The 25,393-nt window shown below is 40.6% G+C and overlaps 1 protein-coding gene across 7 annotated transcripts in view; it reads left to right on the top strand.

Moving 5' to 3' along the window:
- The window catches only part of ptprua (protein tyrosine phosphatase receptor type Ua), a 288,163-nt gene that overhangs the window by 170,652 nt on the left and 92,118 nt on the right, over window positions 1-25,393 (top strand). For 6 of the 7 annotated variants that reach the window (XM_034094827.2, XM_034094828.2, XM_034094826.2 and 3 more), the window contains exons 1-3: window positions 12,581-12,744; window positions 15,032-15,325; window positions 23,790-24,113. In XM_034094827.2, coding sequence (XP_033950718.1) covers window positions 12,591-12,744; window positions 15,032-15,325; window positions 23,790-24,113 — 772 coding nt within the window. In that variant the 5' untranslated portion in view covers window positions 12,581-12,590. Of the gene's footprint in view, window positions 1-1,848; window positions 2,021-12,580; window positions 12,745-15,031; window positions 15,326-23,789; window positions 24,114-25,393 lie in introns of those variants that run through there. The other variant, XM_034094829.1, reaches the window with a different exon arrangement.

The raw sequence follows: 25,393 nt of genomic DNA, 5'->3' as shown, positions 1-25,393 counted from the left end.
GCGGCTTATAGTCCGAAAAGTACGGTATACAATAGAGCAGAAATGAGTCCTAAAACCCTAAAATGTAGTCAAGTAAAAATCAAAGTCAACTTTATTGTCAACTTTCAGTTTGTGTGTACAGACACAGAGATCGAAATACCGTTTCCCACAATCCCGAATACAAAAAATACAAATATATTTAATAATATGTATACAAATATGTATATACCTATATATACACAATCAACATATACATGCAAGCACAACAATCAAAAATATACAAAACAACAGTCACTTCTATGCATTTACAAAAGAGCGGTTCAGAAAGGACTCCTAAACCCTGAGTCATCGTTTGAGCACTTCCTGTTCCCTCGTCTCAAAGTCAATGTTTTTCTTAATGTAGTTTTAGTTGTTAGCCTGAAACGAGCTCTGTGGTGAACACAAACTGAAGAGATTTAGATCCAGATTACTTCCTGCAATAACCCAAAATCCAATGGAGAAATCCCATCGCTCCTTGTGGAGGGAGCAGGGAGATCCTGCTCGGCCTAAAGTAATATGTCATTTGCCTTCTTTTTGACAGTTCATTAAACTACACGCCTACTGAATGCATCTGTTTAACGCTTTTCACTTTCTTGGGTGGATATTGATTTTGGCTTGTATTTATTAGCATAGCATTTTATATTGTGGTAAGTTAAGACAAGTGAATCAGTTTTTTATTGTGATACTCAGATTAGGTCACTGACTACTTATTTTAAGTAGTATTTAATTTTGTCTTAATTTACATTATTTCATTTCATATTCTGTTCTTGAACATATCCCATATTCTATTGACGTGTTTATAGACTTTTAGTACTACATTTTAGTTTGTATTTTTGTATTTTATTATATATGTTGCATTGTTGGAGGAGCTCAGAATTTCATTGCCATTTCTACACTGTAGCTTTGAGCACATGACACTAAAACCTTTGAATCTTTAATACAGGGGGTCCGCGGGGGGTCTTATCAATTTTGTGAAAATGAAGGCTATTATAAAGTATTAAACGGCATTAAGGTATTACATTCTGTAGCTTGTTTTCAATAAGTATATGAATGGTCCAAAGAGGTTGTGTTCTACAGTCTGCCTGAATGTAGTCATGGCGTAGGTGTGTCGTGAGATTCTGTGGAGTTTATTGAGGGCATCCCGTTGGGTTTGACGTCATCAGAACAGGACATCGCACGCTCACTGCTCGATAGCGCGCGAAGGTCCGTTTACGCCGGTTGTTAAACAGCATCGTTATGGGGAAATGCAAGTCTGCGTCCAAATGGTTGGAAGATAAGGAGGAAGGACAATCAATACTGTATATAGTGAATGTGAGGTAAAGTGTGTCGCCAAGGTAACCGGTTAAAAACTCAAAGTGGCAATGAGGTCTTAAAATGTATGGAAAGGGTCTTAAAAGGTTTTACATTTAACTTCAGGATTCCTGCATAGACCCTGTACTAATTGTAACAGAATACATTTCTAAAGTAAGGTAAGTTTATTTATAAAGCACATTTTCATACACAAAGGAAATTCAAAGTGCTTTACTTAATCATTAACACTTAACAAGAAGACAACAGAAAGGAACACAATAAATACACATAATGGAATAACAGATTCATAAAAACCATAAAAGAGAGAATAGTCCAAAAACAACATTGTAAATACGGTATAGGTGCTAAAACAAGTTAAAAGGCTTCTGGGTAAGCAGCTGTAAAAAGTAGTGTTTTGAAAAGAACTCAGCGTTGGTGAAGAACTCAGGGTTTCTGGAAGTTTGTTCCATTTGAGGAGCTACAAAACTAAAAGTCGCCCCTCCACTCCCTGCTCACTCCTTCTTCCTGTGTGTTTGCCAGCGGAGGAACAGCGCGGTGATGGACACGTCCTCCCTTTCTCGGCTGAGCCACAAGAGGCTAATGGCCACTTTCCATGTGGAGGCTCAGAGAGGGGAGCAGGACCTTTACCGCTGCATCACCCTGTCCTCCCGGGGGGCCGCCGTGTCCAACTTTGGAGAGCTCATCGTCAGAGGTAAGATGGATTCATGAACATGACACTAGTTGAGAAAGGGTTTTGGGCGAGGTTTACCAAACGGAGTAAACACTTACCTTCTGTTTTGGGATAGGGACGAGTTGAATCAGACACTATATTTACTTAATGTCAACTCAAACCGCAAACACTATTCTTAACATTCTTATATTGGATGCTGTTTGCCATTTTATCAAGTTCATAACATATAAGTGCCTGCATTAGAGTTGACCTAATGCGAGGAAAGAGGAAGGTGCGTACAGTGAGATAAACAGGACTTGCATTTTTAAGTAACAGTATTATATATTTTTATGTTATAAAAAATACGTTGTTTATATCTGTACAAAACCAAGAGAAGACAACCTGCCACTGAATTTAATTTGTTGTTGGTTGTAGCCTTTCCTCCATTATGCTGATAAGCTAGGCTTCTCCTTTAAATGAACAAAGATGCGTTCAAAATGTCTCACTCATTGTTTCATTCATAAAATGCTGTTTGCGAAGTCATCAGTAAATCTCTGCTAACACACGCACACACACACACACACACACACACACACACACACACACACACACACACACACACACACACACACACACACACACACACACACACACACACACACACCACACACCACACACACACACACACACACACACACACACACACACACCACACACACACACACACACACACACACACACACACACACACACACACACACACACACACACACTTCCTCCCATTATACATTATGAGAGGAACTGAATTGATGTTCTCCGGGTTGATTAGGGTCATATTATCCATCAAGGCGGTTCTTATTTTATGTGCAGAGAAGACATAATTAGTTATGCAATTATTCATGCAAATAAGCTCTTATTCGGCGTCATTAGACTGAAAATTAAGAATTTACAACATTGCAAAGTCACCCCCCCTCCCTGTCTGCCCCTCTCTCAGAGACCTGGTGTGATTAAAAGGTCTTTATGACTCAATGCTCTAACAGAGCAGAAATAATGTTATTGAAACTGAAAAACAAAAAAAGAGAAAATCAATGACGAATCCTTGACTTCTCCTTTGTCGTCAAGACTCGGCGCTTTTCTGCTGAAAGTGGCTGAAAAAGTTAGACTCTTAAGTGTTCTCAAGGACGGGCTTTCGTCTTTCTTCTGCGATGAGTTCTTAGGAATATCACTCATGCGACAACAAAACTGAAATAATTAGTAGTAGATAGTAGTAGTCAGATATTTTACTTAAGTTAAAGTATTAAAAACACAGTAAAATATTCCATTTAGAGTCTAACCGAGGTACTACAAAAGTATGTACATCAAATATACTTAAAGCACCAGAAGTATTATAACTGACTGGTGGAAAAGTACTTGGGAACTTAATCTATAAAATACATCACAATTCATTATATTATGTAATTATAAATTCATTTGAAAATACACAACCGGAAAAAATCTGCCCCTTCCTTACAGAGCCCCTCCTCCAACACACACGAACGCGCACATGACCAATGAGGGCACGAGATAAGTTTGTGCCCAGATGGAAGGCTGACAGGCAGGTAGGCCATCCAGTTACTTTAGCCGGGCCGGCTCAGATGATTGGTCGTGCTTTTTACAGCGCCACGGCTTCCACAGATGACATTTTTTAATGTATTTATTGTCAAAGCACTTAAGATATTCATTGCTATCAGGATGTTAAGAGCATTCCATGGAATATATCAAAAAGTGTTTCTGAAATAAATTACTTACCCCACCTTTAAGTCAGACAGTGAGACAACAAGACACTGGCGTTGTTTAAAGAAACTGGGATTTTATTTACCCCAAAAAATAAACATGAAAAACCAAGAATCTTATTAAAAGAGGTCAACACAATTAACTGTAGTAAATATGACAGCAACTTACGAGGTGGTAATTAAGATGAACAAAATACAAAAGCAGATTCACAAAACCCAAATCCCCCCCTTTGAAATGGAAGCACATGGTTTGGCCCAATAGGCTGCTGGTAGTCTAGAGTGGAGCAGGAACCAGTCCTAAAACCCGGAAGTGAGTTGGCATGTTAGCAGTTCCGGTTTCCTCATCAACGTTTTTTGAACATGTTTTTTGGAAAGTAGCTCGAAACAAGGTCTGTGGTTGAGCCAAACAAATTTAAGAGACGGGTCACGTTTTGTTACGACATTAAATCCATCCGCACTGACCCCACCTCCCCAAAGCCAGATAGAAGTGCTTTGTTTTGTCGTTTTGCAAAAAAACAAACACTTTGATCTTCTTATGAAAGTACCAGCGACCTAATGACAACACTTTTGTCCTTGCAGTGCCCCCCACACCGATCGCCCCCCCCAGCTCCTGCGCTCCGGCCCCACCTACCTGATCATCCAGCTGAACACCAACTCCATCGTGGGGGACGGGCCCGTCATCCGGAGGGAGATCCAGTACCGGGCCAGCCAGTCCACCTGGATGGAGACTCACGGTGTGGGCTCTCTGACCTATAAGATCTGGCACCTGGAGCCGGACACAGAGTACCGGATCAGTGTCCTGCTGACGAGGCCCGGGGAGGGGGGCACCGGAGCTCCAGGACCCCCCCTCACCAGCAGGACCAAGTGTGCAGGTGAGGTGCTTTTTTACGCTTTTAGGTTGCCAGAACATCCTATTATTTATCTTATCACACGCTTTAGTGGCTCAGTCAGTGGGGGCTTGGACTGTGAGCCTGGGTTCAAGTCCCTAAACCTAAATATGGAGTGTGCACTGATACTTATAGAGGTCCCAGTTCACCTCCTGGGCCCTGCCGTGTTGCCCTTGAGCAAGGCACTGGACACTAGGGGTGGGGGAAATAATCGATACAGCACAGTATCGCAATGCTTTGCGTGGCGATATTGTATCGATACACGGACGGCAAGTATCGCTATTTTATTATATAAACTATTCATATTGCAAATCCAAATTAGCTTGGCAAAGCTACCATCAAATTCTGAGCGAGCTAAGAAAATAACTCAATCATCACCTACTTCATGTGCAAAGGCCCGCGTCCATACAGCGTAGTGGAAAACGAAGGCTTTTGTCACATGTTAAAGACACAGGAACCCAATATATCATGCAATCATATATATCAATATATATGTGCAATATATCGCAATATTTAGCATATCGTAGAATCGCAATACTATCATATCGTGGCTTAAGTATCGCGATGGTATCGTATGATTCCCACCCCTACCGGACAACACACCCCTACTGTACATCCAATTACAATGTTAAAACTATTATTGTTCAATCATTTTGTTCAACATTAGCTTGAATATTAGCATGCTAAGACTAAACTTTAATGCAGATACGCTAAGCTTAGCATTGGCAGGTAGAGCTTCACACAGCTGCCAAAGGAAGCATGACTGTACATTATTTGTCTTGTAAAGGCCAAATGTTTCTAGCGTTCATATGCAATTTGATACTGCTTCTAATAAGCCTGATTTTCCTTAGAACAACAATATATGCTATTCCTAGCGAAGACGTAGCGACAATAAAAGAATGCTAATGGTTAAAAATGCATCAAAAGTAGAAAAAGTAATGGAAGTGCTTCTTACGGCCCGTCCACACAGCGGCGTGCGTTATCATTTTTTAAACATAATTTACATTATACAAGGATACAAGCGGCCGAGATGGGTTTTCTTCCGCCGGTGGCTGGCGTCTCCCTTAGGGATAAGGTGAGAAGTTCGGTCATCCCGGGAGTGACTCGGAGTTGAACCGCTCCTCTTTCGCGTCGAAGGGAGCCAGTTGAGGTGGTTTCGGGCACCTAGTTAGGATGCCACCTGGGCGCCTCCCTAGGGAGGTGTTCCAGGCACGTCCGCTGGGAAGAGGACCAAGGGGTGACCTAGGACCAGGTGGAGGGATTATATCTCTTCTCTGGCCTGGGAGCGCCTTGGGACCCCCCAGTCAGAGCTGGTTATTCGCCATGGGAAAGGACGTTTGGGGCTCTCTGCTCTTTTTGCTTGTTGGGGTTTTTCTCTTTCCTGTAGTATCTTATAGGTTTAAGTGCATGTAAATCGTCTATTTTTTACATTTATTTTGTTATAAATATTGTGCTTATTGTGTAGCTCTACTAGTGACCCTCCTCTTTGACTACATTATGACACATTTTAGCACATGACAAAGTCACACCTGGGATTCAGATGCTCTCTAAAATGTAATTGGTTCTTCTACACCAGTGACCATCAACTGGCGGCCCGCGGGCCAAATCTGGCACGCCAGACATTCTCACCCGGCACGCGCTGTGGCGCTGGCAGAGTGGTTAGTGCGTTCGCCCCCACTCCATTCTTTTTATACAAACGTCTCGTGAGTAATGTGCAGTACCGGAGTCCAACAGAGAGGCAGCAGCTGCGGACAGTAGCCTGCGCACTGTGTAGCCTTGCCCGGCCTTGAAGAAGAAGTGATCCTTCGTTAGCTGAAGAGTCTGCTTTATGCGCTCTGCCACCCCCCCATACCCCCCCCCCCCCCCTGGTCAACAACTTCAAAATTCAGGGCTATAAAAAAAGGTCACTGGCCCCCGAAAGGGTATCTAGGAATAATGTTGTCTCTTGGACAAATGTTGTTGGTGATCCCTGTTCGACACCCTTCCTCCAAGTTTCCTGAAAAATGGGTCAGTAGTTTTTGCCATTATTTCTCAAAACTCTGTCCTCCACAAGTCCCCTAACCTAATGGAAGTACACCACTGAATCTGTATTAATAATCTCACTATTGAGATGACAAAGAGCTGAAGTCACCTCCTCTGACTTTGTGACGAACTGAAGAGTAGTTTGTAAAGGAAATGGGAGCCATTATCTTAACCGTCAGCTTGATACCGTTAATGCAAGTTGATCATGTTAAATAATGCACTGTGTCTTTAAATGCTGAAGAGAGTCTTTTGAGCAGTCAGACAGATTATAAAGTTGTGTAGCTTTTTGATTGTGCTGGCATTTAGTTAATCAAGCCCCTAAAGTCATTTCTCTCGTGCATCAGCTGAAAATAGTTCCTAGTTTTTCAATATGAGCTAATATTAGTCTTCAAAAACCCATCCCTGAATGCCTGCACTCTTCCCCTGGCCTTGAAGCGTGCACATCTAAGTGCTTTTGAAAATGATGGCAGCAGGGAAAAGGCGTTTTGCAAATGAGATCTCAGAATACTTGGTGATCCATCCCTTGTGTTTCCAGCCGACTTCGTTTCACCCCTTCCCCCTTTCACTTTGAATCGAAGCCTTTGAAGATCATCGGCAGACATTTATATCAGTTTCAGAGTTTGTGACTTTATTGTCGACACAGATGCAAACAAACAAACGAGGCGGGTTTTTGTAATCTGACATCACTGAGGTGAACTTCCCGCTCCAGCTCCTCCTTACTTTTCTCATTAAGAGTCTGAAAAAGATAATTTTGAATATTACAAAACATTACCGGCTTCTGTACCGACATTTGTTTGTTGGCGGCTCGTTTGATCACAGACAGCGTGTTCGCTAATTGCAGCTCCCTCTTTGATCTGCGGCTCTCCTCTCCACTCTCATCTTCCATTAAGGTACAGTATAGTCCAAACAAATTGTTAGCCTGATGAATGTCTTTTAACCAATTGGCATCATATTTACTCCGCTGTCCTCCACACTGTGCAGAGCTGCAGCCCGACAGGAAGTGCTGCAGACAGTGGAGGGAAATGAAAGCACCAGATTGAATCTCAAACATTTAATTAATACCCCAAAATCAATGTTGTTATTTCACTAGTATAAATGTAACACAAGAAACAATGTAATTAATGCCATAAAATAAATGTTATGACTTGTAAATGTAATCATTGCAATAGGATACGTAATATGTAATAAATGTACAAGAATACATAAGTATTGCACTAAAATACATTTGGTTGTAATGAGATTTATTACATGGTTTAGTTGAATACTCGATTCTGATTGGTCAATTCAGAACACGTGACACGTTGTTAATCCAGAACACACAGACCGCTGTCAAGGATTTATTGAGCGTTGTTAAGGACGCTCACATCTGCAGAGAGCAGTCCGGTCGATTTAACTGTATTCAAACCGACATGACAAGAAAACAGCGGAGAAGTAACGGGGCAGAAACCCTCCTTTTTACGCAGCGGTCCAGACATAGACATCAAACGGCGACACATATTCAGTTGCCAGTTCCTTTGGCATCAGGGCAGGGATATCTAGATACTTTCCAAGGTTTGACAAAATGAATTGTGCTACTTTTAAAGCAAGCAGCGATGTTTTCAAATCTGTAATCAAAAAGCTCCTCAAAAACGCTATCGAAGCAGTTCCTGCCGTTGCTACGTTAGTTCAAACGGTAACAACGGACTATTTTTCTTAGCGGATGCATGTCATTTAAAATAAATAATAGCGTACTATTTTTTAAATCAATAAAAACATTTTCGAAATCTATAAAAGTATTTAAATTGATATTGGGAGTCATATTGTTACTTTGTTGAGAATGTAGCCGTGTGATAAGCGGGACTTGGTCATTATGGGGAAAAAAACATCCGACCGGTTCATAGACTGGACCGCATCGCTGCACATTATCCCTTACATAATAAATGTAGTCATTGCACTAGAAGACAATAAATGAATGCACTAGAATACATGTAACTGATTCAAGAGAATACTTGTCATTATTTTCGTAGTTAAATGTTATACATATGTGAGTTAAAAACACATTAAAACAGTTACTAAATCAGCCTACTATCACCTAAAGAACATATCTAGGATTAAAAGACTAATGTCACAGCAGGATTTGGAAAAACTTGTCCATGCTTTTATCTTCAGTTGACTCGACTACTGCAATGGTGTCTTCACAGGTCTCAGTAAAAAATCTATTAGGAAGCTGCAGCTGATTCAGACCGCCGCTGCTCGAGTCCTCACTAACACTAAGAAAGTGGATCACATCACTCCTGTTCTGAAGTCCTTACACTGGCTTCCTGTGTGTCAAAGAATAGATTTCAAAATACTGCTGCTGGTTTATAAAGCACTGAATGGTTTGGGCCCAAAATACATTTCTGACCTCCTGCTAAATGATGAACCATCCAGATCTCTCAGGACTTCAGGGACTGGTCAGCTTTCTGTCCCCAGAGTCAGAACTAAACATGGAGAAGCAGCGTTCAGTTATTATGCTCCAAACATCTGGAACAAACTCCCAGAAACCTGCAGGTCCGCTGCAACTCTGACTACTTTTAAATCCACGCTGAAGACTTTTCTTTTTGTCGCTGCTTTTAATTGAACTATTCATATATATTTTTCCTTTTAATGTTTATTTTATTAGCTTTTCTTTTTAATGACTGATTTTAAATGCCATTTTCTTAATGTCTTTAATTTTTTGTAAAGCACTTTGAATTGCCTTGTGTTGAAAAGTGCTATATAAATAAACTTGCCTTGCCTACATGCATATGAATAAATGTTCTTAATGATCTAGAATAAATGTCATTAATGCACTAAATCAAATGTAAATAATGCTCCAAAATAAAAGTTATTACTGAAACATTTGATTAATCTACTTAAATACATTTAATTTAGAGAGAACGTATCTTTATTGTCATCATACAAAGTACAACGAAATGTCTTTGGCACTTCTCACTGCAGTAAAATATATAATTAGAATAAGTGTGATTATTGCACTTATATTAATGTAATGGTTTCACTAGAATACAAGTTGTCTGAACTTTACTTTACTCCGAGTCACTTCAAACTGTTGAAACAAAAAAAAACTTCTGTTGCTTTTATACAAGAAGATATTATACTTATATAAAAGTTAAGTTGAGTTATAATATGCAGCTGCAGGCAGTAGTCGACAGCTACTGTACATCTAATTTCACATTTCTTCCCGCCTGTCCTCCTAAATGAAACATGTCAAACCCACTTCCCTCTGAAATACCGGAGCAGGCGACAGTTTACGTAATAATCTTCTTATATTCTCCCACAGAGCTGCCTATATTGTGACACCTGGATCAGCTCGTTGCATGTGTTGTCTCCTGATTTGAGCCAGTGTGCCTGCAGCGCTAACATATTAGCATCGAGCGAGATGAGGGGCTGTCAGAGCGAGACCCCTGTGAACATGCAGCGACCCAGGAGGCATGTGTCACCGGCCTCAGCGGCAAAACCACCATTGTTACCGCTGACATTTATCACGCATTTATTATCTCGGCCTCCCATGTAGCTAATTCCAACCCTCCCTCCTGTCTGCCTCTCAGCCACCGCACATTTCTAATCACTTGAAAGTACTTCAGGTGTTTGTGTGAGGTTGTTATTTTCCAGAGGCGGGAGTATATATGTAACGGGATTACGTCATTATTTGAAAAAGGAGCTGAATACCCTTAGAGTTAAATCAAAATAAGATGTAATCATGTTAATGGCACATTCGAAAAATTGAATTAATACAGTGGCATGATTACAATGTTATCTATTAAACTAAAACACCATTTGTAAAGTACCGTACTTTTCGGACTATAAAGCGCACCTGCATATAAGCCGCAGCAGCTAAATTGTCCGTCTGTCTTGCTCTCGTTCTGTCTCTCGGTTCCACTTTTACTTTGGCGCGCGACCTGTCTCATTCTTTTCCGGCCTACAGCTTTTCCTGCTTAAAGGTGGCGGGCGCGGACCGGTCATAGAGCCCATAGAGTTAAAGGTGGTTAATTTTACCTGTAAAATCCATAGATTTAGGAGGTTCCCTAGTGGCCGTTAGCTGTACAAAAAAAATGGGGAAAAAAGTCGCGGCTTATAGTCCGAAAAGTACGGTATACAATAGAGCAGAAATGAGTCCTAAAACCCTAAAATGTAGTCAAGTAAAAATCAAAGTCAACTTTATTGTCAACTTTCAGTTTGTGTGTACAGACACAGAGATCGAAATACCGTTTCCCACAATCCCGAATACAAAAAATACAAATATATTTAATAATATGTATACAAATATGTATATACCTATATATACACAATCAACATATACATGCAAGCACAACAATCAAAAATATACAAAACAACAGTCACTTCTATGCATTTACAAAAGAGCGGTTCAGAAAGGACTCCTAAACCCTGAGTCATCGTTTGAGCACTTCCTGTTCCCTCGTCTCAAAGTCAATGTTTTTCTTAATGTAGTTTTAGTTGTTAGCCTGAAACGAGCTCTGTGGTGAACACAAACTGAAGAGATTTAGATCCAGATTACTTCCTGCAATAACCCAAAATCCAATGGAGAAATCCCATCGCTCCTTGTGGAGGGAGCAGGGAGATCCTGCTCGGCCTAAAGTAATACGTCATTTGCCTTCTTTTTGACAGTTCATTAAACTACACGCCTACTGAATGCATCTGTTTAACGCTTTTCACTTTCTTGGGTGGATATTGATTTTGGCTTGTATTTATTAGCATAGCATTTTATATTGTGGTAAGTTAAGATAAGTGAATCAGTTTTTTATTGTGATACTCAGATTAGGTCACTGACTACTTATTTTAAGTAGTATTTAATTTTGTCTTAATTTACATTATTTCATTTCATATTCTGTTCTTGAACATATCCCATATTCTATTGACGTGTTTATAGACTTTTAGTACTACATTTTAGTTTGTATTTTTGTATTTTATTATATATGTTGCATTGTTGGAGGAGCTCAGAATTTCATTGCCATTTCTACACTGTAGCTTTGAGCACATGACACTAAAACCTTTGAATCTTTAATACAGGGGGTCCGCGGGGGGTCTTATCAATTTTGTGAAAATGAAGGCTATTATAAAGTATTAAACGGCATTAAGGTATTACATTCTGTAGCTTGTTTTCAATAAGTATATGAATGGTCCAAAGAGGTTGTGTTCTACAGTCTGCCTGAATGTAGTCATGGCGTAGGTGTGTCGTGTGATTCTGTGGAGTTTATTGAGGGCATCCCGTTGGGTTTGACGTCATCAGAACAGGACATCGCACGCTCACTGCTCGATAGCGCGCGAAGGTCCGTTTACGCCGGTTGTTAAACAGCATCGTTATGGGGAAATGCAAGTCTGCGTCCAAATGGTTGGAAGATAAGGAGGAAGGACAATCAATACTGTATATAGTGAATGTGAGGTAAAGTGTGTCGCCAAGGTAACCGGTTAAAACTCAAAGTGGCAATGAGGTCTTAAAATGTATGGAAAGGGTCTTAAAAGGTTTTACATTTAACTTCAGGATTCCTGCATAGACCCTGTACTAATTGTAACAGAATACATTTCTAAAGTAAGGTAAGTTTATTTATAAAGCACATTTTCATACACAAAGGAAATTCAAAGTGCTTTACTTAATCATTAACACTTAACAAGAAGACAACAGAAAGGAACACAATAAATACACATAATGGAATAACAGATTCATAAAAACCATAAAAGAGAGAATAGTCCAAAAACAACATTGTAAATACGGTATAGGTGCTAAAACAAGTTAAAAGGCTTCTGGGTAAGCAGCTGTAAAAAGTAGTGTTTTGAAAAGAACTCAGGGTTTCTGGAAGTTTGTTCCATTTGAGGAGCTACAAAACTAAAAGTCGCCCTCCACTCCCTGCTCACTCCTTCTTCCTGTGTGTTTGCCAGCGGAGGAACAGCGCGGTGATGGACACGTCCTCCCTTTCTCGGCTGAGCCACAAGAGGCTAATGGCCACTTTCCATGTGGAGGCTCAGAGAGGGGAGCAGGACCTTTACCGCTGCATCACCCTGTCCTCCCGGGGGGCCGCCGTGTCCAACTTTGGAGAGCTCATCGTCAGAGGTAAGATGGATTCAGGAACATGACACTAGTTGAGAAAGGGTTTGGCGAGGTTTACCAAACGGAGTAAACACGACTTCTGTTTGGAAGGGACGAGTTGAATCAGACACTATATTTACTTAATGTCAACTCAAACCGCAAACACTATTCTTAACATTCTTATATTTGGATGCTGTTTGCCATTTTATTCAAGTTCATACATATAAGTGCCTGCATTAGAGTTTACCTAATGCGAGAAAGAGGAAGGTGCTTACAGTGAGATAAACAGGACTGCATTTTTAAGTAACAGTATTATATATTTTTTATTTATAAAAATACGTGTTATATCTGTACAAAACCAAGAGAAGACAACCTGCCACTGAATTTAATTTGTTGTTGTTGTAGCCTTTCCTCCATTATGCTGATAAGCTAGGCTTCTCCTTTAAATGAACAAAGATGCGTTCAAAATGTCTCACTCATTGTTTCATTCATAAAATGCTGTTTGCGAAGTCATCAGTAAATCTCTGCTAACACACGCACACACACACACACACACACACACACACACACACACACACACACACACACACACACACACACACACACACACACACACACACACACCACACACACACACACACACACACACACACACACACACACACACACACACACACACACACACACACACACACACACACACACACACACACACACACACACACACACACTTCCTCCCATTATACATTATGAGAGGAACTGAATTGATGTTCTCCGGGTTGATTAGGGTCATATTATCCATCAAGGCGGTTCTTATTTTATGTGCAGAGAAGACATAATTAGTTATGCAATTATTCATGCAAATAAGCTCTTATTCGGCGTCATTAGACTGAAAATTAAGAATTTACAACATTGCAAAGTCACCCCCCCTCCCTGTCTGCCCCTCTCTCAGAGACCTGGTGTGATTAAAAGGTCTTTATGACTCAATGCTCTAACAGAGCAGAAATAATGTTATTGAAACTGAAAAACAAAAAAAGAGAAAATCAATGACGAATCCTTGACTTCTCCTTTGTCGTCAAGACTCGGCGCTTTTCTGCTGAAAGTGGCTGAAAAAGTTAGACTCTTAAGTGTTCTCAAGGACGGGCTTTCGTCTTTCTTCTGCGATGAGTTCTTAGGAATATCACTCATGCGACAACAAAACTGAAATAATTAGTAGTAGATAGTAGTAGTCAGATATTTTACTTAAGTTAAAGTATTAAAAACACAGTAAAATATTCCATTTAGAGTCTAACCGAGGTACTACAAAAGTATGTACATCAAAATATACTTAAAGCACCAGAAGTATTATAACTGACTGGTGGAAAAGTACTTGGGAACTTAATCTATAAAATACATCACAATTCATTATATTATGTAATTATAAATTCATTTGAAAATACACAACCGGAAAAAATCTGCCCCTTCCTTACAGAGCCCCTCCTCCAACACACACGAACGCGCACATGACCAATGAGGGCACGAGATAAGTTTGTGCCCAGATGGAAGGCTGACAGGCAGGTAGGCCATCCAGTTACTTTAGCCGGGCCGGCTCAGATGATTGGTCGTGCTTTTTACAGCGCCACGGCTTCCACAGATGACATTTTTTAATGTATTTATTGTCAAAGCACTTAAGATATTCATTGCTATCAGGATGTTAAGAGCATTCCATGGAATATATCAAAAAGTGTTTCTGAAATAAATTACTTACCCCACCTTTAAGTCAGACAGTGAGACAACAAGACACTGGCGTTGTTTAAAGAAACTGGGATTTTATTTACCCCAAAAAATAAACATGAAAAACCAAGAATCTTATTAAAAGAGGTCAACACAATTAACTGTAGTAAATATGACAGCAACTTACGAGGTGGTAATTAAGATGAACAAAATACAAAAGCAGATTCACAAAACCCAAATCCCCCCCTTTGAAATGGAAGCACATGGTTTGGCCCAATAGGCTGCTGGTAGTCTAGAGTGGAGCAGGAACCAGTCCTAAAACCCGGAAGTGAGTTGGCATGTTAGCAGTTCCGGTTTCCTCATCAACGTTTTTTGAACATGTTTTTTGGAAAGTAGCTCGAAACAAGGTCTGTGGTTGAGCCAAACAAATTTAAGAGACGGGTCACGTTTTGTTACGACATTAAATCCATCCGCACTGACCCCACCTCCCCAAAGCCAGATAGAAGTGCTTTGTTTTGTCGTTTTGCAAAAAAACAAAACACTTTGATCTTCTTATGAAAGTACCAGCGACCTAATGACAACACTTTTGTCCTTGCAGTGCCCCCCACACCGATCGCCCCCCCCCAGCTCCTGCGCTCCGGCCCCACCTACCTGATCATCCAGCTGAACACCAACTCCATCGTGGGGGACGGGCCCGTCATCCGGAGGGAGATCCAGTACCGGGCCAGCCAGTCCACCTGGATGGAGACTCACGGTGTGGGCTCTCTGACCTATAAGATCTGGCACCTGGAGCCGGACACAGAGTACCGGATCAGTGTCCTGCTGACGAGGCCCGGGGAGGGGGGCACCGGAGCTCCAGGACCCCCCCTCACCAGCAGGACCAAGTGTGCAGGTGAGGTGCTTTTTTACGCTTTTAGGTTGCCAGAACATCCTATTATTTATCTTATCACACGCTTTAGTGGCTCAGTCAGTGGGGGCTTGGACTGTGAGCCTGGGTTCAAGTCCCTAAACCTAAATATGGAGTGTGCACTGATACTTATAGAGGTCCCAGTTCACCTCCTGGGCCCTGCCGTGTTGCCCTTGAGCAAGGCACTGGACACTAGGGGTGGGGGAAATAATCGATACAGCACAGTATCGCAATGCTTTGCGTGGCGATATTGTATCGATACACGGACGGCAAGTATCGCTATTTTATTATATAAACTATTCATATTGCAAATCCAAATTAGCTTGGCAAAGCTACCATCAAATTCTGAGCGAGCTAAGAAAATAACTCAATCATCACCTACTTCATGTGCAAAGGCCCGCGTCCATACAGCGTAGTGGAAAACGAAGGCTTTTGTCACATGTTAAAGACACAGGAACCCAATATATCATGCAATCATATATATCAATATATATGTGCAATATATCGCAATATTTAGCATATCGTAGAATCGCAATACTATCATATCGTGGCTTAAGTATCGCGATGGTATCGTATGATTCCCACCCCTACCGGACAACACACCCCTACTGTACATCCAATTACAATGTTAAAACTATTATTGTTCAATCATTTTGTTCAACATTAGCTTGAATATTAGCATGCTAAGACTAAACTTTAATGCAGATACGCTAAGCTTAGCATTGGCAGGTAGAGCTTCACACAGCTGCCAAAGGAAGCATGACTGTACATTATTTGTCTTGTAAAGGCCAAATGTTTCTAGCGTTCATATGCAATTTGATACTGCTTCTAATAAGCCTGATTTTCCTTAGAACAACAATATATGCTATTCCTAGCGAAGACGTAGCGACAATAAAAGAATGCTAATGGTTAAAAATGCATCAAAAGTAGAAAAAGTAATGGAAGTGCTTCTTACGGCCCGTCCACACAGCGGCGTGCGTTGAAGCTTCCAACGCTTCTTCCCATCCACTTTGAATGGGGCGTCACTTTTAGCCGAACTGCATCGTGGGAAGCGACGTGGAGCGTTGCTGGCGTGGCTCGCTGCAAAAGTTGAGCAATGTTCAACTTTTGACGCCTCGGCAGAAGCGTCAGCCAATCGAATCATATGCCAGTGCAAGCTCTAGCCAATCAAACCGCTGCTTATGTGACAGGGGCGGGAGAGTCATGTGATTGGTTGTTGGTCGAGTGTCAGACACGCTCGCTGGCAAGCGTCAACGCACGCCGCCGTGTGGACGGGCCGGTATACACTTATCATCCTTAGAGCTCAGAGGACGTTTTTACCCCTAAATAGAAAGGGTAATTGGACCCGTGACTTTCTATAAGTTGCTATGACAGCAGCGGTGTACAGCATGCTGCAAACCCTTGAAGCATCCGTACAAAACAACAAAAGAACACCATCTGGTTGCTCCTGCAGTTCACAGATATAGAAAGCAGTGTATTTTCTTTCCCAGAGTGTCTTCCTGCTCTGATGCTCTGAGAATCACTCTGAGAGCCGTGAGCTGCAGCTGGAAGCCTCATAAAACAGTTTTGACGCATCACTTAACAACCTGTAGTCTGCCTGCAGCCACGCAGAACAAAAGGTGTGTTTGTTGTTTCTGCTGCGAGGAAGAAGCCCCGATGCTTTTTATTTATCCCAGACTTACTTACCCCGAATCAAAACACTTTTTAATGTTAAAGTATGCACACGGGGAGTGAACAACACCGATGAAATATATATTAGATACAGTTTGTCTGATTTATTTGATTAATTTGTTCATAAATCTTTATTTCCCAACAAAAACCCAAATGTTATGTCAGTTTCACACTTCCTGTTTGTCTCCTGAGTTTTAGTTTAAAAATGATCATCACAACCTCCAATGGGCTTCCTTATTATGTGGCTGTGGAACAAAAGCGAGTGCATCTTACGTACGTACAACCCCTCCTTAAGAAACACTTATATTCTCCTTCAACTCAACAGTTCTCTAATCACCAAACAAATGGATCCAACTTTTATATGTTTGCCTCAAAATAATTATGTTTTTTGTCGATAAATCTTTTATTTGCAAAAGAACGGTGTCTTCATCTTTAACGCTCCTCTCCTGATGGAAAGAGATAATACATGAGAGTATGTATTGATCTATTTTTTAAGTTATAACAAATGGGCTGCAGAAGATAAGATAAGATAAGACCTTATTTATCCCGAAGGAAATTGATGTGCCAGAGTTACAGAAATACAATAAACACAACACTGTACGCTAAAAGTGCCGTAAAAATAGCAATTAAATATCTACAGGAAACATGAAACATAGACGGTCATATAATTAATGTGCATATTACCAGTATTTAGGTAGTTTGTGTGTCGTGCCGGCGGAGAACACAATCCTCTCACCACCTCTCATGCTGCTCATCGGGGTGAACAGACCCCCTGCTGCTCTGACAGGTCGACGGCATGACGGCCTGTCACCTGACACCCGCTCTACTCTCCTCTTCCTGTCGCCCACCTCCTGTCCAAGCCCATCGCTCACAAACCTGAAGCGTCCCCCCCGAGGCGGCGTGACACAAGCCTCTGGATGGATTTGTCTTCCTCATGTGTCACACAGAGCCGTGTCTCTTAGCACAATGACTCTTCCTTTTGGACGCGCTTTGAGTGAGACATTTCAGAATTACTGGTGCAGAGGATTGCAATCCCATGGGTCATGTCGCGGGGGTCCGGCCACAAAAAGGTTCACACACTAAACGAATAATGTCCATCTCCACCCCCCGGTGTTTAGGCTTTTTTGGGTGGTGGGGCACTTCAATCACTTTCTGACCTAAACAAGTTCTTTGACTTCCTGTTGCCCTTCATTAGTCATAGCACTTGGTTTTAAGAACAGGGTGACCTGGTTACATTTGATATTTTTCAAAACAATTGTCGATCTTTCACCTTATAATATGCCATATGGGCATACATAGCTTAACTTCATATCATATAATAAATACTTCTCTCCTTATTTATTACCTCAGATTGTATAGAAGTCTATGAGAAAATGAATGTATATTTAAATGTTTTGAATCCAAGGGTATTGAAGTTCTCACAATACATTTATCATCTTTCCAATGGCCTTAATTTGAATTTGTCAGTGTATTTTTCTTCAAGCTGATTTTTCTCAAGGCCTAGTAAGTATTGTCACTTTTCATTTTTGCAACCAAGTCCAATGCCGTGAACTCCTTCGGGGACAATGCTGAGTGCGAAAAAGCACACGTCCGATCGTCCGGGACGTGTTATTTACAATATCAAGTACATAAATTATATATATATATATAATATATTTATTTTCACTATGTTATTTATTTATGATTATCTTTAGGCTCAGCAAAGTTTGATGTCAGCTGTTGCTGTCTTTTTTTCTTTAGTTAACACTGAAATAGAGCCCTGCTGTTTTGTTTGGGCTTTTTCTTTAAATACAATTTTAAAATGTCGATGGTGAAACGGTGTCTTCAGTTAACAAGGAGACACATTGAAATCAATTCTGTCAGACAATAGTGGATTAAGGGCTTGAAAGGGGACCCGACAATGTATGTACTGATGGGCCTGAAAAGGGGTATGTAAAATAATTTTTGAAAAAAACCAAAACAGGCATGTCCAGATTGGACAAGTGAAACATTTATTCGGAGAAGTACTTTACATTTTCTTACACTGCACTGTATGGTGCTCTCCAAAGGGTCAGTTAAAGCTATTACATGTCACTGCTTACAAGTACATTTTTCTCACTTGACTCCTTACTTCCTAAAGAGTATCTCTCCTGCAGGTTAAATAGTCAGCGCTTCTTGTTGTTGACATGTAAACAGCCCTATGACAGACAAATATAGCAATAAGCACTTCAGAAAATATTGAAAGTTGAATCCCTTTTCTGCAAGGCCAATCTCTGGAGCTGCTTGAAAACCATTACAGGATAATTTGTTTGGTAGATTAAACTGTCACGAAGCTACTGGAACATCAACATGATTTAGAGGTTAAATTCCAAGAAATGTATACCTGCAGGAAAAGTCATTGTAAAGTATGCATGTCAGTCGGTTCCAAACCCCGAGTGGTTTCAATAGTAAGTACCAGGGTGTGCACTGATAGTCCATCATCATCCCAACACAGCTCGCGGCAGGAGGGGCCGCAGCTCACTGAGGCAGCTGCTGAAGACAAGCAGCCTGAGATGAAATGTGCTCACCCAAAGGGACTCTCACTCATTCATCTTCCTCTCTTATTCCCATCATCTCTCGTCCCGGTCTCCCTGCTGCCTCTGGCTAATCCGTCTGATTAGGCTAATCAAGCTGAATGTCAGTTTGGGGTATGGGACCGGTGGAGGACTGGCGGGTGGAGGAAGAAGGACAGAGTCTGCTGTAATGATGAGTAATGGTGTCCTCAGCAGAGAGGCCTGGTTACACTGGGATTAGACTGCCATGCAGAGCTGGAATTATTTAAAAAAATTGGATGTTCTCATGCACATATGATGACAGGACGGGCATGATACAATTTCAAGATTGATTGATACTTTTCCACGAGAAGGTTTTGGCTGGGGTCTTAGAAAACGATTGCATTACATTGGGATGATTTGTAAAGGCAAGCAGTAGGAGACTCTGAAAATAATTCCCACTGGCGGCGGTGGCGGCGGCGGCGGCGGGGGGGGGGGGGTGTCTAGTCTACAGAAGGTCCAGTTGTGATAGACACGGTTCGCCACTGACAAATACATAGGTTACTAAGTTAACTTCAACTACACCGTCAATATGTATAGGTTGTATCAGTATTCAGTATTAACACAAATGTGTTTCATCAAAGTGATTGATACTTTTCCACATTGCATTACATGTGTATGATTTGAAAAGGCAAGCAGTAGGAAACTCTTGTGGTTGTGAAAATAATTCAAATTCTATAGAGGTCTATGAGAAAATGTCCCTACTTCTCAGCCAATGTTTAGGTCAGTAAACATATCTGAAGAAGTGCTTTGTTTTCAAATGGCTAGCCGGAGGAATACTCTTCTACACGCCTAACAGACCATTTACATAGGAGAAAATGACCCTACTGCTGTACGTCTCACTTTTTACTGTACGTTTTCTTACCGCAGTAAGCATTTTCCTGATGGGTTGATTGGCTCCAACGCTTGGCTTCAAGTGTATTGACTGTATCACTGATTAATTCTATTACACAAGCAGCTTTTAGCCATAATCTATGAAGTGCTTTATTTCAAAGAAACGGCAGAAGGCAACATTTCAAAATGAAGTCCATCGAAGTCTACTTCTCAGTTGATCTATTACTTCAGTAAACCTTTTTCTGATTCAGTATGTATGATGGTCCCAATAAGAGTCCAACTGATTATAAAGGAGGGTACGCTTCGGGGCGTTGTTGCTTTCTGATTTAATGTTGCTACCATGCTTTTAATGCCTTACAACTGTAACCAGTATGTTTTCAGTTTATGAAAGTAAATCATTAATTATAACATTTAAAGCCCCGACATGTCTTTTTACCATTTGGCTACTTCATCCGCTTTTGTAACTTCTGGTTCTAAGAAACAAAGATGGCCGCTGCCTAAATGTCAAATTTAAGGTTTTTAAATGATTGGTAAACAAATAAATAGGAAGTATATCAGTATTAGATGACAAACATAAAACAAGCCAAAGTGTTTAATCCTTTTCGGGACAGAGCAAACGTCTCCAGATTAGCAAGGACTCTAAAGGACATTGCCTTCTCGTCTCGTCCCCTCAGAGCTCATGTCTCCTCCGTGACTTTGCTTAATTAATTTACACACAGCTTCTGATCTATGTTAAGTGAAGCAGCCACTCCGGCAGCTCATGCTCTTCCCATCCAAACGCCGAAAGCTTCGCCCTCCTCTCGGTGTATTTGACGTCTCAGCAACGCACTTGAACATCCAGGGCAGGCTGCAGGACAGAAATAACCCCCAGTGTTCTTGTCCATTTTGCATGACAGGGCCATCCGAAATCACAGCTCTCACAGATAACAGCAGTAATTAGGCTTGAGTCTCTGCCAAGGCTGTGCACTTCTCTTCCACACTCAGATGGGGAAGTGGAAATGTTTGTGCTGTTCCCTAAGGCCCTTTTATTTGCTAATAGATTCACCCCTCTATAACCTCCTGGTCTCCGTTTGGAGAGGAAGCTGCAACTGTTGCTGTCTGCATTTCCCATCAGTATTTCTCTTTGAAAGTGCACTGGGTGAAAAAAAACATCAATAACACAAACAGAACCAGCGTCTCATGCCCTCGAACTTCAAAACAAACTTATTACACTGAAAAACATTTACAAAAACCTAGGTAACAATTTCCATGCAGAAATTCTAAGTAAATGTAACAAAGTAACATCTACAGTACTTACAGTTAGGAAGTGTTTGTTACTAAAGGGAATCAAGTACACTTTACTGTCACATTTCAGTGTGTGTAAGTACATTTGACTTACTAGTGCATACTGTAGGAGATTTTACTTAAGATTACATTTGCATCTTATTAGAACATCTCCAGTAAACAATATTTGGCTTTTCAGGTTTTTTTTACTTGCTATTCTTACCTTTTATTTAATAAATATGTAGGTAATATTTTAATATAATTTCTTCTACTCTACATCAAATGCAATTCTTATTCAATAAATCCTTTTCGCACAAAAGCTACAAAACATGAAACGGTAGACACTTTCATATTAGCTGCTCCGATAGCTACCAGAGTGTATGACGGTTTCCGGTTCCGGGGCATTCTGGCTACGCAGCACTCATTCACCAATGGGTAATGTTTAGATGGATTTTTAGGAACTTCCCCTCGATTCTATTGGCTCTAACGGTTCAAAAGAGGTGTCCATCATCGAAATCGATGGGTTCTAGAGATATGGAAAATGCACCTAAATGACCCCGGAAGTGGGTTTTTTTGTGCTAAACTTCTCTAAAAAGGTCAAATTTCACTTTTTTTGCATCAATCTTGATACAGGATACTTATTATATGTTATAGTTTGGATTCCTAAAGCTTTTAGTCTACCATCCCATCATTCAAGGGTGGTTTTCACAAGTAATGTTTTCTTTTTGGACGGACACTAGAATTTACATTTTTTTTTACTATTTTCAATCTGAATTTACTTTAAAATAAAAACATGCTATATTGATTCTGACTTTTCTACATCCAACTCACCGGTTTATCCTTGCTTTGAGAAAAAAGATTATTAATGTACCCCTTTTAGAAGTGAAGATATAGTCATTTATGTCATTTTCGAGCCTGAGGCCTGAAAAACAGGCTCGGGGCTCAACTGGTTAAACAACACATTTTATTTTTGTTCAATGTCTGATAGTTTCCCAGTCATGTATTGTCTTCTATGTCACATCCAGTGGCAGAGAAGTGGCCACACATCTCCAGTCACGCCCTCTTGGGAGATACCACACGTATCCCAATGAATGCTAATGCTAATGGACGCAGCTGCTTGCTAATACGTTCCCCATAAAATGTTTATAACACGACAAAGGCTTTTACAGCGAGTTCCTCTGTCCCGAGTGGCAGGTTAATGCTGCTATAAAACATTATCTTGTTTCTTAATGTTACTCATAGACTGTAAATAATGATGTGGGTTTTGAAGTTTATTCTTGACCTTGGGATAGTTTATTATAATCTCAAGTCGATGTCCTCCTGCTAGCTTTTCTAGATCCTTTTTCTTGTATCTCACAGTCTTTATCAACACATGGAACATACAGTATGTGGTGTCGCTCAGTTAATGTGTGTTTTTGTAACAAGAAAAACCTTTAAAAAGCCGTGTTCAATATTTCGTAGAATATTTCTTAAATTCGCTTCACATTGTAGAGAATGAATGAAACGTTGACATTTAATGTAACAGATAATATAGGAATACATGCGCGCAACCTCATTTGATGTGGCCCGCAAGAGGTGCAAATAATATAATATACAATACAATTGGTGTAATCGTTGAATATTTGCTTTCAATTATGTGCCCAAGACTTCTGCTTTCAGACGGAGTTATGAGATAATAATCCAATGCGGAGCCAATAATGTAATATTATACATTGTTATATTTCTTATATATTTATATAGTCTTAAAGTTACAACCGGCCCTTTGAGTGCAACCGTAATGCTAATGTGGCCCGCAATGAAATTGAGTTTGACACCCCTGCATTAGACGATATATTGGTTGTTGGAAAAATCTGCATTTTTGACCTGAAAATATACTTAAGAAAACCTCAAAAGTTAAAATATAGATTAGATTAGATACACTTATTGATCCTATATTGGTAAATTGTTCTGCTAAAATAGCAAGTAAATGAGGCATTGTACATAATGTAAAACTAAAGTACAAAAAATAAACAAAAACTATACATATATATTTACGTGCTGTATAAAATGGGTTAATATGACCTCACTGTTTGCAGTTTATCGATATGTTTCTGCTTCCTGTCCCCCCTCAGAGCCGATGCGTGCCTTGCGGGGTCTGACGGCTGCAGAGATCCAGCCGAGGCAGCTGGCCCTGCAGTGGGAGCCTCTGGGATACAACCTGACACGCTGTCACACCTACACCCTGTCGCTGTGCTACCGCTACTCCATGCCCACCGGGGGGGGCGGTGGGAGCAACAACGCCACCGTCAGAGAGTGCCTGTCCGTGGAGCGCAACACGTCCCGCTTCACCCTCAGAGATCTGCCGCCTTTCCGCTCCGTCCACATCCGCCTGGCGCTCGCCAACCCCGAGGGCAAGAGGGAGAGCCGGGAGGTCACCTTCCAGACGGAGGAGGACAGTGAGTGGAGGCTTTTATTGTGAAAAGATACGGCCAGAGATGGCAAAAGTACACACATCCTTTACTCAAGTAGAAGTGCAGATACTCGTGTTTAAAAATACTCTGGTAAAAGTAAAAGTAAAGAGGCTTTGAAGTGTACTTCAGTAAAAAGTACCCATAGCTAGCAGCTGCTTTAAAGAGTACCTGACCTCCCTTTATATTAATAGAACAATAATGTCATTGCTAGCTAATGAATGTTTCCATGCTGAACAACAGCAACATGACAACGTTTCCATTGGTCCCTCTTCTTTAGAGAAGACCAGGAAGTGATGGATACACGGATCGTGTTCAAATCAATAGGCACGCAGTGACTCTAAAGAATAATGATCACGCCACCAAACACACATTCAGACTAAAGGAACCAGCTGTTTGGGAAATGAGAGAAGTAGAAAGTACAAGTATTTGGGTTCAACATGTAAGTAGTAGAAAGTACAGGTATTTGAGTTCAACATGTAAGAAGTAGAAAGTACAGGTATTTGTGTTCAACATGTAAGAAGTAGAAAGTACAGGTATTTGAGTTCAACATGTAAGAAGTAGAAAGTACAGGTATTTGTGTTCAACATGTAAGAAGTAGAAAGTACAGGTATTTGTGTTCAACATGTAAGAAGTAGAAAGTACAGGTATTTGTGTTCAACATGTAAGAAGTAGAAAGTACAGGTATTTGGGTTCAACATGTAAGAAGTAGAAAGTACAGGTATTTGTGTTCAACATGTAAGAAGTAGAAAGTACAGGTATTTGAGTTCAACATGTAAGAAGTAGAAAGTACAGGTATTTGTGTTCAACATGTAAGAAGTAGAAAGTACAGGTATTTGAGTTCAACATGTAAGAAGTAGAAAGTACAGGTATTTGTGTTCAACATGTAAGAAGTAGAAAGTACAGGTATTTGTGTTCAACATGTAAGAAGTAGAAAGTACAGGTATTTGTGTTCAACATGTAAGAAGTAGAAAGTACAGGTATTTGGGTTCAACATGTAAGAAGTAGAAAGTACAGGTATTTGTGTTCAACATGTAAGAAGTAGAAAGTACAGGTATTTGTGTTCAACATGTAAGAAGTAGAAAGTACAGGTATTTGGGTTCAACATGTGAGAAGTAGAAAGTATAGGTATTTGAGTTCAACATGTAAGAAGTAGAAAGTACAGGTATTTGGGTTCAACATGTAAGAAGTAGAAAGTACAGGTATTTGGGTTCAATATGTAAGAAGTAGAAAGTACAGGTATTTGTGTTCAACATGTAAGAAGTAGA

Source organism: Pseudochaenichthys georgianus, chromosome 11 (genome assembly GCF_902827115.2).
Source record: "Pseudochaenichthys georgianus chromosome 11, fPseGeo1.2, whole genome shotgun sequence".
NCBI classification, from domain to species: domain Eukaryota; kingdom Metazoa; phylum Chordata; class Actinopteri; order Perciformes; family Channichthyidae; genus Pseudochaenichthys; species Pseudochaenichthys georgianus.
The sequence above is the reverse complement of the archived record's forward strand: the minus strand, read 5'-3'. Positions and strand labels throughout refer to the sequence as shown.